Genomic DNA, 16289 nt, shown 5'->3' with positions numbered 1-16289 from the left:
GAACACCCTGTGTAGAAAACCATTTGTTTGAATGTGCCTCAGATGTGCTAATTAAGCAGACAGAACAACATTGTCAGGTGACTTTAGGCCTATATAAACCCAGTCAGAACAGCTAGTCTGCTTGCAGCCCATATCCAATGGCCCATTATAAGTGGCATGACTACTGAACAACTGAAGTTTAAAAGGAAGTTCAAAAGAAGTGAGGAAGAAGTGGACACCCCATCTGGCCCTGATTCCTGCATTTGAACTACGCTGGAAAGGAGGATATCATCAATACCAGACTGCATCATTACTGCTGTGATGCTGCCTTTACCATTTATATTTGCTGTGACTTCACTTCTTCTCAAATTATGCACTTCTTTTTACCAGCCTCAGTATGTCTCAAACTCTATTCATATATCTCCATCTCTCCTTTCTTCACCACTTCTCAGTTCACATGAACTCCTTTCTTACCTGCGTCCTCTGACACCACACAGCTATATCCCCTGCACTAAAAAACACCCCTACAAATCCTCCTCACACATCCTCTTTCTATCCATGCTTCTCCTCCTTGCTTCTGGGGATATCTCTCCCAATCCTGGTCCCTGTCTTATTTCTACTTGCTCTCGTCCTCGCCTCCCACATGCAACTTCTACTCCTTCTGGTGTCAACCCCTCCAACCTCATACCCATCCCCTGCCACCCTCCCTCCTCTCTCCCTTTCTCCTGTGCCCTTTGGAACGCACGCTCTCTTTCTAACAAGTTCCTCTCTGTACATGACTTCTTTCTCTCTCACTCCCTGCTTCTCTTTGCTATAACTGAGACCTGGCTCACTCAGTCTGACTCTGCTCTGGAAGCTGCCCTCTCCTATGGTGGCCTTTCCTTCTCCCACACTCCGCGCACTGATGGCAGGGGTGGAGGCGTGGGGCTCCTGCTCTCCTCTGTCTGCTGTTACCGAACCCTTCCTATTCCCCCCTCTCTTGCTTTTCCCTCCTTTGAGGCTCACACTGTCCAGATCTTCTCTCCTCTCCCTGTTCATGTGGCGGTCATCTATCGCCCACCTACCTCTACTCATCCCCCTTCTGCCTTTCTCTCTCACTTTGAGTCCTGGCTCTCTTTCTTTCTCTCCTCAGACTCCCCTGTTGTTCTCCTTGGGGACTTCAATTGCCACATTGATGACCCCTCTCTCTCTTGGGCTTCCCGCTTTCTTTCTCTTACCTCTTCTTTTGGCCTTCAACAGTGGACTGCAGCCAGCACCCACAAAGATGGCCACTACTTAGACCTGGTTTTCACTAAAAACTTCTCTCTCTCTGATTTCTCCATTTCCCCTTTTCCACTCTCTGACCATCATCTCATCTCATTCTCTTTATCTCGCTTCTCCCCTTCTCCACCTCCATCTACCCCCCGGTTCTGCAGAAACCTGCGCTCTATTCACTTACCTGACTTTGAGTCCACTTTACACTCCTCCCTCTCCTCTCTCAGCTCTGCTACAGACCCTGACAACCTGGTCAGAAAGTACAACTCTGTCTTGTCCTCGTCTCTTGATCTACATGCCCCGCTTTCTCTCTGCCGCCCTCGCCCTTCTAACCCTAGACCCTGGCTAAATTCCCACACGCGCATGCTGCGTTCCTCCACTCGTTCCTCTGAACGCCTCTGGAGGAAGTCTCACACTCTCGCAGACTTCCTTCACTACAAATTTATGCTATCCTGTTTCAACTCTGCCCTCTCGCAAGCTAAACAAGCCTACTTTTCTGCACTAATCAACATGCACAAGTCTAACCCACGCCGACTGTTCTCTGTCTTTGATACTCTACTCAAACCACCCTCAGCTGCCTCTCCTTCCTCCATCTCCGCTCAGGACTTTGCTGACTATTTTAAGGAAAAGGTGGAATCCATACGGCAGAACATCCCCTCTGTTTCTTCCCCCCATCCTACACCTCTTCCTAACTCTCCTCCTGCCTTCCTTGAGTCTTTTTCCACTGTCTCAGAGGAGGATGTGTCGCTGTTGATCTCCTCTTCTCACTCTACCACTTGCCCTCTTGACCCAATTCCCTCCCATCTCCTAAAACCTCTAGCTCCTACTATAATCCCTACGCTTACACACATTTTTAACTCCTCCCTCTGCTCTGGAATCTTTCCATCCTCCTTCAAACATGCAACAGTCATACCATTACTCAAAAACAGCAAGCTTGACCCTACCTGTCTTTCTAACTATCGACCTGTCTCCCTCCTGCCTTTTGCCTCTAAACTACTTGAACGTCTTGTATTCTCTCGCTTGCTCCATTTTCTCAACACCTATTCTCTCCTAGACCCTCTACAATCTGGCTTCCGCACTGCTCACTCCACCAAAACAGCCCTCACTAAAATAACTGACGACCTCCATGCTGCCAAAGACAGAGGTCATTACACTCTGCTCATATAACTCGACCTCTCTGCAGCATTTGACACCGTGGACCACCCTCTTCTCCTCCACATTCTCCATACTCTAGGTATTCGGAACAAAGCTCTATCCTGGATCTCATCCTACCTCTCCCATCGTACTTTTAGTGTCTCTTCTGCTAACACCTCATTCTCCTCTATTGATCTCTCTGTGGGGGTACCCCAGGGCTCTGTCCTGGGACCTCTTCTCTTTTCTCTGTACACACTCTCTCTAGGTGACCTAATAACATCTTTTGGGTTTAATTATCACCTCTATGCCGACGACACACAAATATACTTTTCAACACCTGACCTTACACCTGCTGTACAAACCAAAGTTTCTGAATGTCTCTCTGCTATATCATCCTGGATGGCCCTCCACCGCCTTAAACTCAACATGGCTAAAACAGAGCTCCTCATACTTCCTCCCAAACCTGGCCCTACTACCTCCTTCCACATTACTGTTGGAACTACAATCATTCACCCAGTAGCCCAAGCACGCTGCCTAGGGGTCACATTCGACTACTCTCTCACATTCGCCCCTCACATTCAAAAAATTTCTAAAACTTGTCGCTTTTTCCTCCGCAATATAACTAAGATACGCCCTTTCCTCTGTTTTTCGACTGCTAAAACTCTGACTCAGGCCCTCATTCTCTCCCGTCTTGATTACTGTAACCTCCTGCTGTCCGGCCTTCCTGCCTCTCACCTGTCTCCCCTACAATCTATCCTAAATGCTGCTGCCAGAATCACTCTACTCTTTCCTAGATCTGTCTCAGCATCTCCCCTCATGAAATCCCTCTCCTGGCTTCCGATCAAATCCCGCATCTCACACTCCATTCTTCTCCTCACTTTTAAAGCTTTACATTCTTCTGCCCCTCCTTACATCTCATCCCTAATTTCTCGGTATGCACCATCCAGACTCTTGCGTTCTTCTCAAGGATGTCTTCTTTCTACCCCCTTTGTATCTAAAGCCCTCTCCCGCCTTAAACCTTTTTCACTGACTGCCCCACACCTCTGTAATGCCCTTCCCCTCAGTACCCGACTAGCACCCTCTCTATCCACCTTTAAGACCCACTTGCTTAAAGAAGCATATGAATAGCACTGTGGATATTCTAAACACGATACATAATGCTTGGCCCCCTGCAGACGCACTTACCAGAATTCCCTCCTACTCTCTCTGTACGTTCTCCCTACCTACCAATTAGACTGTAAGCTCCTCGGGGCAGGGACTCCTCTTCCGAAATGTTACTTTTATGTCTAAAGCACTTATTCCCATGATCTGTTATTTATATTATCTGTTATTTATTTGATTACCACATGTATTACTACTGTGAAGCGCTATGTACAGTAATGGCGCTATATAAATAAAGACATACAATACAATCTTATCCAAGTCAAATGTGTCTCTAATGTAATCACGACCCTCCATAACAATGGGTTGTAGAAACTGATCTACAAAAATGGACCAGGTTTAGCAACATCTTTTTATACCGGGATCATTGATTAAACAAAGCAAGGAGGTAAAATAAATTGTAATTTATTTCAGGAAAAGACATACACACAACGTAACACAATTTACAGGGTCAACACACTTACTGGGAATGGGGCTAACGAAAAAATCTATCCTTAAAACGAAATTCACAAAAATGACCTCTGCAGGCGTCCTTTCCAATGACCGGGAGGTACTCATGAAAGACTGCATGTGCAGTTGAAACGTTGGACCTTTTGGCTGTGAATAAACCTTCGTGTTGCAACACCGAGTGTCACTGTAGCTTACAGGGTTATAATATACGCCAAATAACTGGGTTGAACTGAATGCGATTGTGATTTGATAAAGAAAGTTTATTCCTTCAAAGAAGGTGAACACACAAGATTGGACAAATAACAAATGGAATATATACACAAAACGTGGGGAGAGGACAATGAAGTAATCAGGATTCAGATTAGCAATTCATCAGGCATCATTCAGATGAAATAACGAAGAACACTGGGCGTAGAGCTTACCATCGTTTTTATTTGATTTGGGCTCTATACCCTAACATTGGGTCTCAGGTATTGGTTAACAATTATCTGTACCCCATTACCTTTTGCCAGCTAATGTGGGAAGCACATTGGTACCTGCCCCCAGGTAGCTGGCACATGCACACAATCCCTTAGTCAGGCTCCCATTTTCCTAACCCCACTCAAAAGTGTTGGCGTCTCTAAGTCTGCCAGATGGGGATCGGGGCCAGGGAAACCTGACTAAAGGTGTGAATTATGGCACTTCATGTGAAAGGCCATGTCCTGCTTTCTCTCCACGCTGTATATACAAACTGGGGGGATGAGCCTTTCATCAGTGGCCTTTGTGTAGACATACTGTCGCCCCCTGACCAAAACATACTATATGGGCCATCTGCTGGTCTTCTTTGATATCAGGCCAAAACCCTTGAAATCTCCATAGACTTGCATGGAGCTCCAATGGCAACATATGGGGCGGGCTGCAAACGGGGGTAAAAAGGTGGCAAGGGGAATAAAGGGCCATAAACATGTAAATATGATTCACCCTTTCCCTCCCGACCCGATCCCAATGTATGTGTTTGGTGCATACACTGGCGACACACTTTATTCGAGCTTGGCTAGTCCCACGAATTCGGGTATACCCGGGTGTATTGAGGTTTGTGACTGTTTTCTGCCCGAGTGCATTGAGTTATTTTCCAAGCAGGGATTGAACCATTTTATTCCCGCTGGCTGCAATACTGCACAGTATATATATATATACTGCATTACAATTCATGAATTTATGCCATCTGGTAGACACGCGAAGCATTGCAGCCTATTAAATCCTAATCATTATCATTTAACAGATCAGCCGCCCATCAGCCAGGCATGAACCCAGGCTGGGAAGGCAAATGCAACGGGGCTTGTCAGAGTTGAGGAGTGGCGCATTCCAGGTATCTGCCAGGTACATACCGGGTATTTGCTCGAATAAAGTGTGTCGGTGCAGTACACTGTAAGGGGAGAAATACATGTAACCAGGGGAAACACATTTTGCACTGAGGCAGGGGAATAAAACACATGTAACAATTATTAGTTAACCCCTCGCCTCCCACACGATGGTAGCGGTGGCCATCTGGGGTGTAACCCCTTTCTTACCGGGCCAGCCCCCCTCCATCGCTTCACAGAATGCCAGGAACTTCTTTTCTACAGTGCCCTTGTATGGGACCTCCAGGACATCCTTTGATCCAGTGAGCACCGGCTAGTTACTCTATTTGTTCAAGTAAGATGTGTGCCAGATATACCTCTACTGATTAACTTTGTTCTGGCAAATGGTGGCCAGATAGCCATGTTAGCCCAGGATGTGGGTACTCAAGCAGAACTGCAGTGCCCCTCCTGTTCTAACACCGTGGCATCCCTGAAGCTTTAAAGTCCGGACTCCGCACAGACCCAGAGGCACCAAGCTTGGTAGCCATTTGGTCACACAGAATCCATGACTTGGAAATCCCACAGTTCATTCACAGATTATCAGTACATATACCTATTAAACATAACCCTTTTAATAAAATATACTGTGTCCTGTATCTTGTGTGATAAAATGTGTAAGTCCCTATTCTGGTGTCAGGGATGGAGTGAGGGGATATACTGCTTACACTTACTAGCCTCATTCTTGGCACACTTTAGAAAATAACTTTTAAAACTTTTACACACTGAAATCATTCTCAGCTTTATCACATAGCTGGAGCACCCTCTAAACCACTATACCAGGTTCAGGGTACCTGTGCATGTATCTTGGCACCTCTCCTTATACTAGGGACCCCGTATTTGGTTGCAGGTATACATGAACCCCTTCATGCCCATTTACCTTGTCTGGATGATGCTGCAACAGGAATCCTGGCGGTGAGTCGTAAGATTGTTTTCAGAGTCTGACCGGAGCAATGTGCTTGGCTGTATCCAAGAATCTCATTCGATTCCCAGATCCAACTTTTGGGGTATCCCATAACTCTGAAACCCCGAGACATAGACATTCTGTAAAGACTTTCTCTGACAAACCCACCCTGAAACTTACAGCCTAGAATTCTCCCAGTCCCAGCACCCCAGGAAAGGCAAAAGACAAATAAATCTTTAATGTCACATAATTTGCACACAGTCACAGTAATGGATTTCTGGCATCTGGGTCCAAGAGCTGACACTCTAGGACCTCAACACATGAATCTAGGGTAGCCAAGTGGGCTTAACCTTAATTAGTGTCTGGTTAACCCCCTCACCGTTGCAAGGTCTTGCACTTTTTAAGAGCAAAAATTACTCTCCCAGTGACATTTTAAAAGCTATATATTTTTCTCTGTAGTGTCTCTGATGTTTGACAAGCTCTGAGCTTTATGTAAAACATTCCCCACATTAGGAGCAATTAGTCTCTTTCGTGTGTGGAATCTTTGATGATTAACAAGATGTGAGTTCTGCGAAAAACATTTTCCACATTCTGAGCAAACAAATGGTTTCTCTCCTGTGTGAACTCTCTGATGATTAACAAGATGTGAGTTCTGCGAAAAACATTTTCCACATTCCGAGCAAACAAATGGTTTCTCTCCTGTGTGAATTCTCTGATGTTTAAAAAGATTTGCATTCTGGGAAAAACTTTTCCCACATTCAGAGCAAACAAATGACTTCTCTCCTGTGTGAATTATCTGATGTCTAACAAGATCTGCCTTATGGAAAAAACGTTTCCCACATTCTGAGCAAACAAATGCCTTTGCGCCTGTGTGAATTATCTGATGTTTAACAAGATGTGAGTTCTGGAAAAAAGATTTCCCACATTCAGAGCAAACAAATGGTCTTTCCACTGTGTGAATTCTCTGATGTGTAACAAGATTTGAGCTGTAGAAAAAACTTTTCCCACATGTAGAGCAAACAAATGACTTATCTCCTGTGTGAATTATCTGATGTCTAGCAAGATGTGTCTTACGGGAAAAACATTTCCCACATTGAGAGCAAACAAATGGTCTGTCTACTGTGTGAATTCTTTGATGTATAACAAGATGCGAGTTATTGATAAAACATTTCCCACATTCAGAGCAAACAAATGGCTTCTCTCGTGTGTGAATTTTCTGATGTTTACCAAGCGTTGAGCTGTGAGAAAAACATTTCCCACATTTAGAGCAAACAAATGGCTTCTCTCCTGTGTGAATTATCTGATGTCTAGCAAGATCTGATTTATGGGAAAAACATTTCCCACATTCAGAGCAAACAAATGGTTTATCTCCTGTGTGAATTATCTGATGTCTAACAAGATTTGAGTTCTTAGAAAAACATTTCCCACATTTAGAGCAAGAAAATTGTTTCTTTGTTCTGTGAATTCTCTGATGTCTAAAAAGATCTGATTTACAAGAGAAATGTTTCCCACATTTAGAGCAAGGAAACAACTTCACTCCCTTGTGAATTGCCTGATGTTTAACAAGAGCCGAGTTACTAGTAAAACATTTCTGACATTCAGAGCATTTATACAGCCTTTCTGTAGTGTGTGTTCTTTGGTGAATTGTATAAGCTGATTTATTATTACAGTTTTTACCACAGTCACTGCACTTATACTTCATTACTAACAAGTTCTTGTGAATTTTCTGTGCATTAATTTTTCCTTTGTTCCACTTCTTAATATGAGTAGATACATATTCATGTTCTTTCAGTTCTTCTTCTTCACGGGAGTTTGATTCCTTAGCAATAATTCTCACAGCTTTTCTCTGTCTCTTACTTGGGTTATTTTGCCGCAAGTAATTTGCTCCTTGATCACTTTTAACAACATTGTTATCTTCATTTACACAATCTGGTGAGCAAAGAGGGGTGTGCCATCCTGCAGGTGTACTTCTGCTCATGGATTTATCTGTGGGAAATAAATGCACTGTGAGAAAATAGTTTAATTAATAGCATAAAGAATTTAAAATTACTGGTGGAACATTTCAATTAGTATAAAACGCACCCCAAATTGCAATTGGAATTTACTGTAAGCTAAAGAAGTACTGTGGCAAAATTGAAAGCAACTAAGGGGTTAATTTACTTTTTATATAGCTTTGTTCTGCAAATCTATTGACATAGGTTTTAATAACAGACACAATGGGACAAGTTATGAGCTAAAAAAAAACAAGTCACAGATGTATAATTAACCCTCAGACATTGCACCCTAGAGCTCACATCCAATACCAGGGACCAGAGTAAATGCCAAACAGAATGGATGTCCTGACTCCTTGTCCTGGGGATCAGACAAGAATCTATACTGCGAGAGAACCCCTGATAATGTGTTTGTGTATTGTAAATGTCAATGGTGTTAAATATTTTAGAAACCTACTATGATATGAAATATGTATATTGTTTTGTACATTTATATCCTAATATAAATGGGTAAGAGTATTTCAATCCCTCCTTTTTTAATCTAATTCCCTTACATGTGACATAGCGGTAAAAGGTACCCATGTCTGTTATGTGGAATGACTGCAGGAGTACTGTGGTGACGTTGAGGAACAGATTAGAGAAACCCTAAGTTATTAGGATCCTTAAAAATAGTGTTTCTCAGCAGGGGTTTAGCACTCTCTGGGGGGCCATGGGAGGATCAAAAGAATGAAGAGCATGGAGAAAGCATCTCAGTTGTTAGGGAGCTTGGTACTTTCCTCCATTCTGATTGGCTGCTGCTTGGTAATGCAGCAATGTAGTCAATCAGAAGGTGGCACCTGGAGCATGTGTACATTCACTCTACCTCAGATTCTCTTGAACATAACACCTGAGTCAAACCGAAGGTGGCCCCCTAAGACAGTGTCTCCAATATGGCTTCACTGATCCTGTCAACTAAGCCAGCACGGATGGTGTTAACACTTGAGGAAAAGAGAAATAACTTCAAATACCTGGAGTTTATCAGCACCACCCCCTACATGATTGATATAGGGGTATGTGTGCTGTGCAGCTGACTTCACTCACAACAAAGAGTATCAGCCATTTGCGGCTGTTCCAGCTGCTCTGTTATTGGTTTTGCATATAATATTTCCGAAGCACGTTAAAACCTTTCCATGTTCACACATTACCTGCTCTAACAGCTCCACCTCAGCATAATCCCACTAACTTCTCCAACACAAACTCTTTCACACAGCGATCCAACACACACCACCAACCTTCTATTCGCCCTGTACCTTATGTTACTCCTTCCTCATAGATTATAAGCTCCATGGGTCAGGGTTAGGGTGACCAGATTTTGAAAATGAAAAACCGGGACATTTTTTTTTTTACATAACAGTTTATTTATTGTAGTACACTTATACTTACGACCATTAGTCTTTGTTACATAGTTGTGTGTGTGTGTGTTGACCTCACTAATCGAACAAAAAAACCCCAGATGTGAATGATTCTGAACCCCTTAACCAGTGTCTGGATGCCCCCTCTTCACAATTTCTAAAGCAGCTGGGATCTTACCTGATCCGCAGTCCCTCAAGGTACTATACTGGAGGGGAGGTGTTCCCTACCTGTCTTTCGAGGTCTCCCGTGTGAAACTTGAGTCAGATCTGGAAGAAAGAAGGGTAGGTTACTTCGGTGTAGGTATACGGCAGTTAAAATAAGACAGGGAGGGTGAGAGACAGAGAGAGAGAGACAGAGACAGAGAGAGAGAGGGTGAGAGAGACAGAGACAGAGAGAGAGAGAGTGAGAGAGACAGAGACAGAGAGAGAGAGAGAGGGTGAGAGAGACAGAGACAGAGAGAGAGAGAGAGAGAGGGTGAGAGAGACAGAGACAGAGAGAGAGAGAGAGAGAGAGAGAGAGAGAGAGAGAGAGAGGGTAGAGAGACAGAGAGAGAGAGAGAGAGAGAGAGAGAGGGTGAGAGAGACAGAGACAGAGAGAGAGAGAGAGGGTGAGAGAGACAGAGACAGAGAGAGAGAGAGAGGGTGAGAGAGACAGAGACAGAGAGAGAGAGAGAGAGGGTGAGAGAGACAGAGACAGAGAGAGAGAGAGAGAGAGAGAGGGTGAGAGAGACAGAGACAGAGAGAGAGGGTGAGAGAGACAGAGACAGAGAGAGAGAGAGAGGGTGAGAGAGACAGAGACAGAGAGAGAGAGAGAGGGTGAGAGAGACAGAGAGAGAGAGAGAGGGTGAGAGAGACAGAGAGAGAGAGAGAGGGTGAGAGAGACAGAGACAGAGAGAGAGAGAGAGGGTGAGAGAGACAGAGACAGAGAGAGAGAGAGAGGGTGAGAGAGACAGAGAGAGAGAGGGTGAGAGAGACAGAGAGAGAGAGGGTGAGAGAGACAGAGAGAGAGAGGGTAAGAGAGACAGAGAGAGAGAGGGTGAGAGAGAGTGAGAGAGACAGAGAGAGAGAGAGAGGGTGAGAGAGACAGAGAGAGAGAGAGAGAGAGAGGGTGAGAGAGACAGAGAGAGAGAGAGAGAGAGGGTGAGAGAGACAGAGAGAGAGAGAGAGAGAGGGTGAGAGAGACAGAGAGAGAGAGAGAGAGAGAGAGAGGGTGAGAGAGACAGAGAGAGAGAGAGAGAGGGTGAGAGAGACAGAGAGAGAGAGAGAGAGGGTGAGAGAGACAGAGAGAGAGAGAGAGAGGGTGAGAGAGACAGAGAGAGAGAGAGAGAGGGTGAGAGAGACAGAGAGAGAGAGAGAGAGGGTGAGAGAGACAGAGAGAGAGAGAGAGAGGGTGAGAGAGACAGAGAGAGAGAGGGTGAGAGAGACAGAGAGAGAGAGGGTGAGAGAGACAGAGAGAGAGAGGGTGAGAGAGACAGAGAGAGAGAGAGTGGGTGACAGAGACAGAGTGGGTGACAGAGACAGAGTGGGTGACAGAGACAGAGTGGGTGACAGAGACAGAGTGGGTGACAGAGACAGAGTGGGTGACAGAGACAGAGTGGGTGACAGAGACAGAGTGGGTGACAGAGAGAGAGAGGGTGACAGAGAGAGAGAGGGTGACAGAGAGAGAGAGGGTGACAGAGAGAGAGAGGGTGACAGAGAGAGAGAGGGTGACAGAGAGAGAGAGGGTGACAGAGAGAGAGAGGGTGACAGAGAGAGAGAGGGTGACAGAGAGAGAGAGGGTGACAGAGACAGAGAGAGGGTGACAGAGACAGAGAGAGGGTGACAGAGACAGAGAGAGGGTGACAGAGACAGAGAGAGGGTGACAGAGACAGAGAGAGGGTGACAGAGACAGAGAGAGGGTGACAGAGACAGAGAGAGGGTGACAGAGACAGAGAGAGGCAGACAGAGGCAGACAGAGAGAGAGTGAGAGAGACAGAGAGAGAGTGAGAGAGACAGAGAGAGAGTGAGAGAGACAGAGGGTGAGAGAGACAGAGGGTGACAGAGAGAGAGAGGGTGACAGAGAGAGAGAGGGTGACAGAGAGAGAGAGAGAGGGTGACAGAGAGAGAGAGAGAGGGTGACAGAGAGAGAGAGAGAGGGTGACAGAGAGAGAGAGAGGGTGAGAGAGACAGAGAGAGGGTGAGAGAGACAGAGAGAGGGTGAGAGAGACAGAGAGAGGGTGAGAGAGACAGAGGGTGAGAGAGACAGAGGGTGAGAGAGACAGAGGGTGACAGAGAGAGAGAGAGAGGGTGACAGAGAGAGAGAGAGAGGGTGACAGAGAGAGAGAGAGAGGGTGACAGAGAGAGAGAGAGCGTGACAGAGAGAGAGAGAGAGAGCGTGACAGAGAGAGAGAGAGAGCGTGACAGAGAGAGAGAGCGTAACAGAGAGAGAGAGCGTGACAGAGAGAGAGAGCGTGACAGAGAGAGAGAGCGTGACAGAGAGAGAGAGCGTGACACAGAGAGAGAGAGAGAGGGTGACAGAGAGAGAGAGAGGGTGACACAGAGAGAGAGAGAGGGTGACACAGAGAGAGAGAGAGAGGGTGACACAGAGAGAGAGAGAGAGGGTGACACAGAGAGAGAGAGAGAGAGGGTGACACAGAGAGAGAGAGAGAGGGTGACACAGAGAGAGAGAGAGAGGGTGACACAGAGAGAGAGAGAGAGAGAGGGTGACACAGAGAGAGAGAGAGGGTGACACAGAGAGAGAGAGAGAGGGTGACACAGAGAGAGAGAGAGGGGGTGACACAGAGAGAGAGAGAGGGGGTGACACAGAGAGAGAGAGAGGGGGTGACACAGAGAGAGAGAGGGGGTGACAGAGAGAGAGAGAGAGGGGGTGACACAGAGAGAGAGAGAGGGGGTGACACAGAGAGAGAGAGAGGGGGTGACACAGAGAGAGAGAGAGGGGGTGACACAGAGAGAGAGAGAGAGAGGGGGTGACACAGAGAGAGAGAGAGAGAGAGAGGGGGTGACACAGAGAGAGAGAGAGAGAGAGAGAGGGGGGGTGACAGAGAGAGAGAGAGAGAGAGAGAGAGAGAGAGAGAGAGAGAGAGAGAGAGAGAGAGAGAGAGAGAGAGAGAGAGAGAGAGAGAGAGAGGGGGGGGGGTGACACACAGAGAGAGAGAGGGTGACACAGAGAGAGAGAGAGGGTGACACAGAGAGAGAGAGAGGGTGACACAGAGAGAGAGAGAGGGTGACACAGAGAGAGAGAGAGGGTGACACAGAGAGAGAGAGAGGGTGACACAGAGAGAGAGAGAGGATGACACAGAGAGAGAGAGAGGATGACACAGAGAGAGAGAGAGGATGACACAGAGAGAGAGAGGGTGGCACAGAGAGAGAGAGAGGATGACACAGAGAGAGAGAGGATGACACAGAGAGAGAGAGGATGACACAGAGAGAGAGAGGATGACACAGAGATAGAGAGGGTGACAGAGAGAGAGAGAGAGAGAGAGGGTGACAGAGAGAGAGAGGGTGACAGAGAGAGAGAGAGAAGGTGACAGAGGGTGAGAGAGACAGAGGGTGAGAGAGACAGAGAGAGAGAGGGACAGAGAGGGAGAGGGACAGAGAGGGAGAGGGTGAGAGGGGGAGGGAGAGCGGGAGACAGACACGGGTACACACACACTGGCACACACACACACACTGGTACACACACACACACACACACACACTGGTACACACACACACACACTGGTACACACACACACACACACACTGGCACACACACACACACACACACACTGGTACACACACACACACACACTGGTACACACAAACACACACACACACTGGTACACACACACACACACACACACACACTGGTACACACACACACATACACACTGGTACACACACACACTGGTACACACACACACTGGTACACACACACACATTGGTACACACACACACATTGGTACACACACACACACACACACACACACACACACTGGTACACACACACACACACTGGTACACACACACACTGGTACACACACACACTGGTACACACACACACACTGGTACACACACACACTGGTACACACACACACACACTGGTACACACACACACACACACACTGGTACACACACACACACTGGTACACACACACACACACACTGGTACACACACACTGGTACACTGGTACACACACACACACACACACACACACACACACACACACACACACACACTGGTACACACACACACACACACACACACACTGGTACACACACACACACTGGTACACACACACACACACACACACACACACACACACACACACACACTGGTACACACACACACACACACACACTGGTACATACACACACACACTGGTACACACACACACACACACACACACACACACACACACACACACACACACACACACACACACACACACACACAGACTGGAGTACAGAGGCAGCCACGAGCAGGTGGCTCTCCGCCTCCCCCTGCACCCACCCCCGCGCCCATCTCCCGCACCTAGGGGGGGGGGGGGGGGGGATAGGAGCGCCGGGACACAAAGGTAAACTGCCGCCGCCCCCCCTCCCCCGGCGGGCAGCTACGGGCTCCCGGGGCAGAATGGGGGAACACCGCGCAGCCACCACTGCCAGCCCCCGCGCCCATCTCCCGAACCAAGGGGACAGGGGGGGGGGAAGGGAGCGCCAGGACAGGAGACAAAGGATAAAAAACCCACCTCCTATCCCCCCGGGCGGGCAGAGGGGGGGGGAAACACCGCGCAGAGGAGCCAGGAGCCGCGGGCAGAGACACACACCACGTGTGCTCTGCCGCAGGAAGCGGAAGCCCCGCCCCCAGGCACCCTTCCTTCCAGTCATTCCACATGCAGGTCCTTGGTGAAGGATGATGCCGGGGGGCGGGGCTTAATGCCGGGACGCTGGGGATTGGCCAACAAGGTAGGAAACTGCCGGGGGGGGTTGGCATTAAAAAAAAAAAAAAAATACTTACCAGCCGGGCTGCTGCAGTCTCCTCCTCCGCGCCGCCGCAGACTCGCGCACCGCGCACCGCAGCTTACTCGCGCACAGCGCACCGCAGCTTACTCGCGCACCGCCGGGGACAAAAAAAATAAAAATGGGGACACATTGAGGAAAATCCGGGACATTTCCGGTACACACAGAAAATCGGTACAGCTCCCGAAAAACCGGGACTGTACCGGCAAAAGGGGGACGGGTGGTCACCCTAGTCAGGGTGCACCTACCTACTGTAACAATGCATGTTTATTTTATTGTTTTCATCCCCCAACCCTATTGTACAGCACTACGGAATATGTTGGCAAGGTATAAATAAATTATAACAAGAATAATGTATCTGGGGAGGTGGGGCCAAGAAGAGGAGGAGGCAGCATGAAAAGGAGAAAGGTGAGCAGAGGGAGGAGGGGCTTTCCCTGCATTTTTTAAGTGAAACTTCTTTGCTGGAGCCTAGTAAATTTTTCCTAGCACATATCTACTTCATGGTGATGGAAGTGTGTAATGGAAGTGATGTGGGTGGCGTGTGATGGCTGCGCATGCACAGAGTGGCCGGCGCACATCACGCATGTGTAGAAGCGTCCGGTGCATCGTGCACATGCTTAGAAGCAATGGGACACACGCATCATAGCAACTTAGGTTGTATTAAAGTATTGTATGTAGAGGAATAGAAAACATATTAAATGCTTCTTAAAGTACTTAAGTAAAACTTTAGCAAGCAATTTACATTTATCCAAGTCCTTCCCCAATTATTGCATTACCTAAGGAAAAGGTAAAAAAAATGATGAATAACATGAGCCCAACAATTTTCACAACTTGATACAAAAATCTTTGTTATTTGTCTTCAATAACAAAGATTATTGTGCCAAGTTTTGAAAATTGACAGGGGCAATTTGTTAGGTTGGAATAAGGCAGCATTTCTATGTTATGGAGCATAGGGGAATAGGGAACAATCCCCTAACTGGTGCTACAAATGTCACATGTGGTATAGGAATATGTTAAACAAATCCGGAATCCATGTAACATGAAATGACAAATCAATCCAGGTGCACAATGAGGTGTGTAAATTAAGGCAATCTCACTCCTATTAAAGCCCCATAAGGTAAGACCAGTAGGGGGAGTCTGACTGTGCTGACAAGGGCAAGTGAAGAAAAAATCAACACTTACCCTGTGTGAAAGCACATGCCTCTGCCCGGCGGTCTGGGCGGCTGGAGGGATGTGAGAAGCACACTGGCAACCGAAGGAAGTTCCGTGTAAATAAATAAATAAACTCACGAAGTCCGCTGGATCCCAGTGAGGCTTCAGTCCAGGTAAGTGCAGCAAACGTTCAAAGAAGGGACTGATCACAGCCAGTGATAGGGCTGGAGGCAGGTAACCAATAAAAAAAGTATTTATTTAATTAAATAGCATAACAGCAGACAGATACAGGGTCCTCTGACGTGTTTCTCGCCGTCAGGCGCTTTATCAAAGATTTATCTTTGATAAAGCGCCTGACGGACGAGAAACGCGTCAGATTACCCTGTATCTGTCTGCTGTTATGCTATTTAATTAAATAAATACCTTTTTTATTGGTTACCTGCCTCCAGCCCTATCACTGGCTGTGATCAGTCCCTTCTTTGAACTTTTGCAGCATTTC

General features: G+C 47.0%; 1 protein-coding gene across 6 annotated transcripts in view; it reads right to left on the bottom strand.

Annotated features, from left to right (window-relative positions):
• Positions 1 to 4217: 4217 nt before the first annotated feature.
• The window catches only part of LOC142465284 (uncharacterized), a 52850-nt gene continuing 40778 nt past the window's right edge, over positions 4218 to 16289 (bottom strand). For all 6 annotated transcript variants that reach the window (XM_075569300.1, XM_075569301.1, XM_075569297.1 and 3 more), the window contains one exon: positions 4218 to 8244. In XM_075569300.1, the coding sequence (XP_075425415.1) occupies positions 6698 to 8244 (1547 nt within the window). In that variant the 3' untranslated portion in view covers positions 4218 to 6697. The remainder of the gene's footprint in view (positions 8245 to 16289) is intronic.

This window comes from Ascaphus truei, chromosome 13 (assembly GCF_040206685.1).
Source record: "Ascaphus truei isolate aAscTru1 chromosome 13, aAscTru1.hap1, whole genome shotgun sequence".
Taxonomy (NCBI): Eukaryota; Metazoa; Chordata; class Amphibia; order Anura; family Ascaphidae; genus Ascaphus; species Ascaphus truei.
Note: the sequence above shows the minus strand (reverse complement) of the source record. Positions and strands in the feature narration are given on the sequence as shown.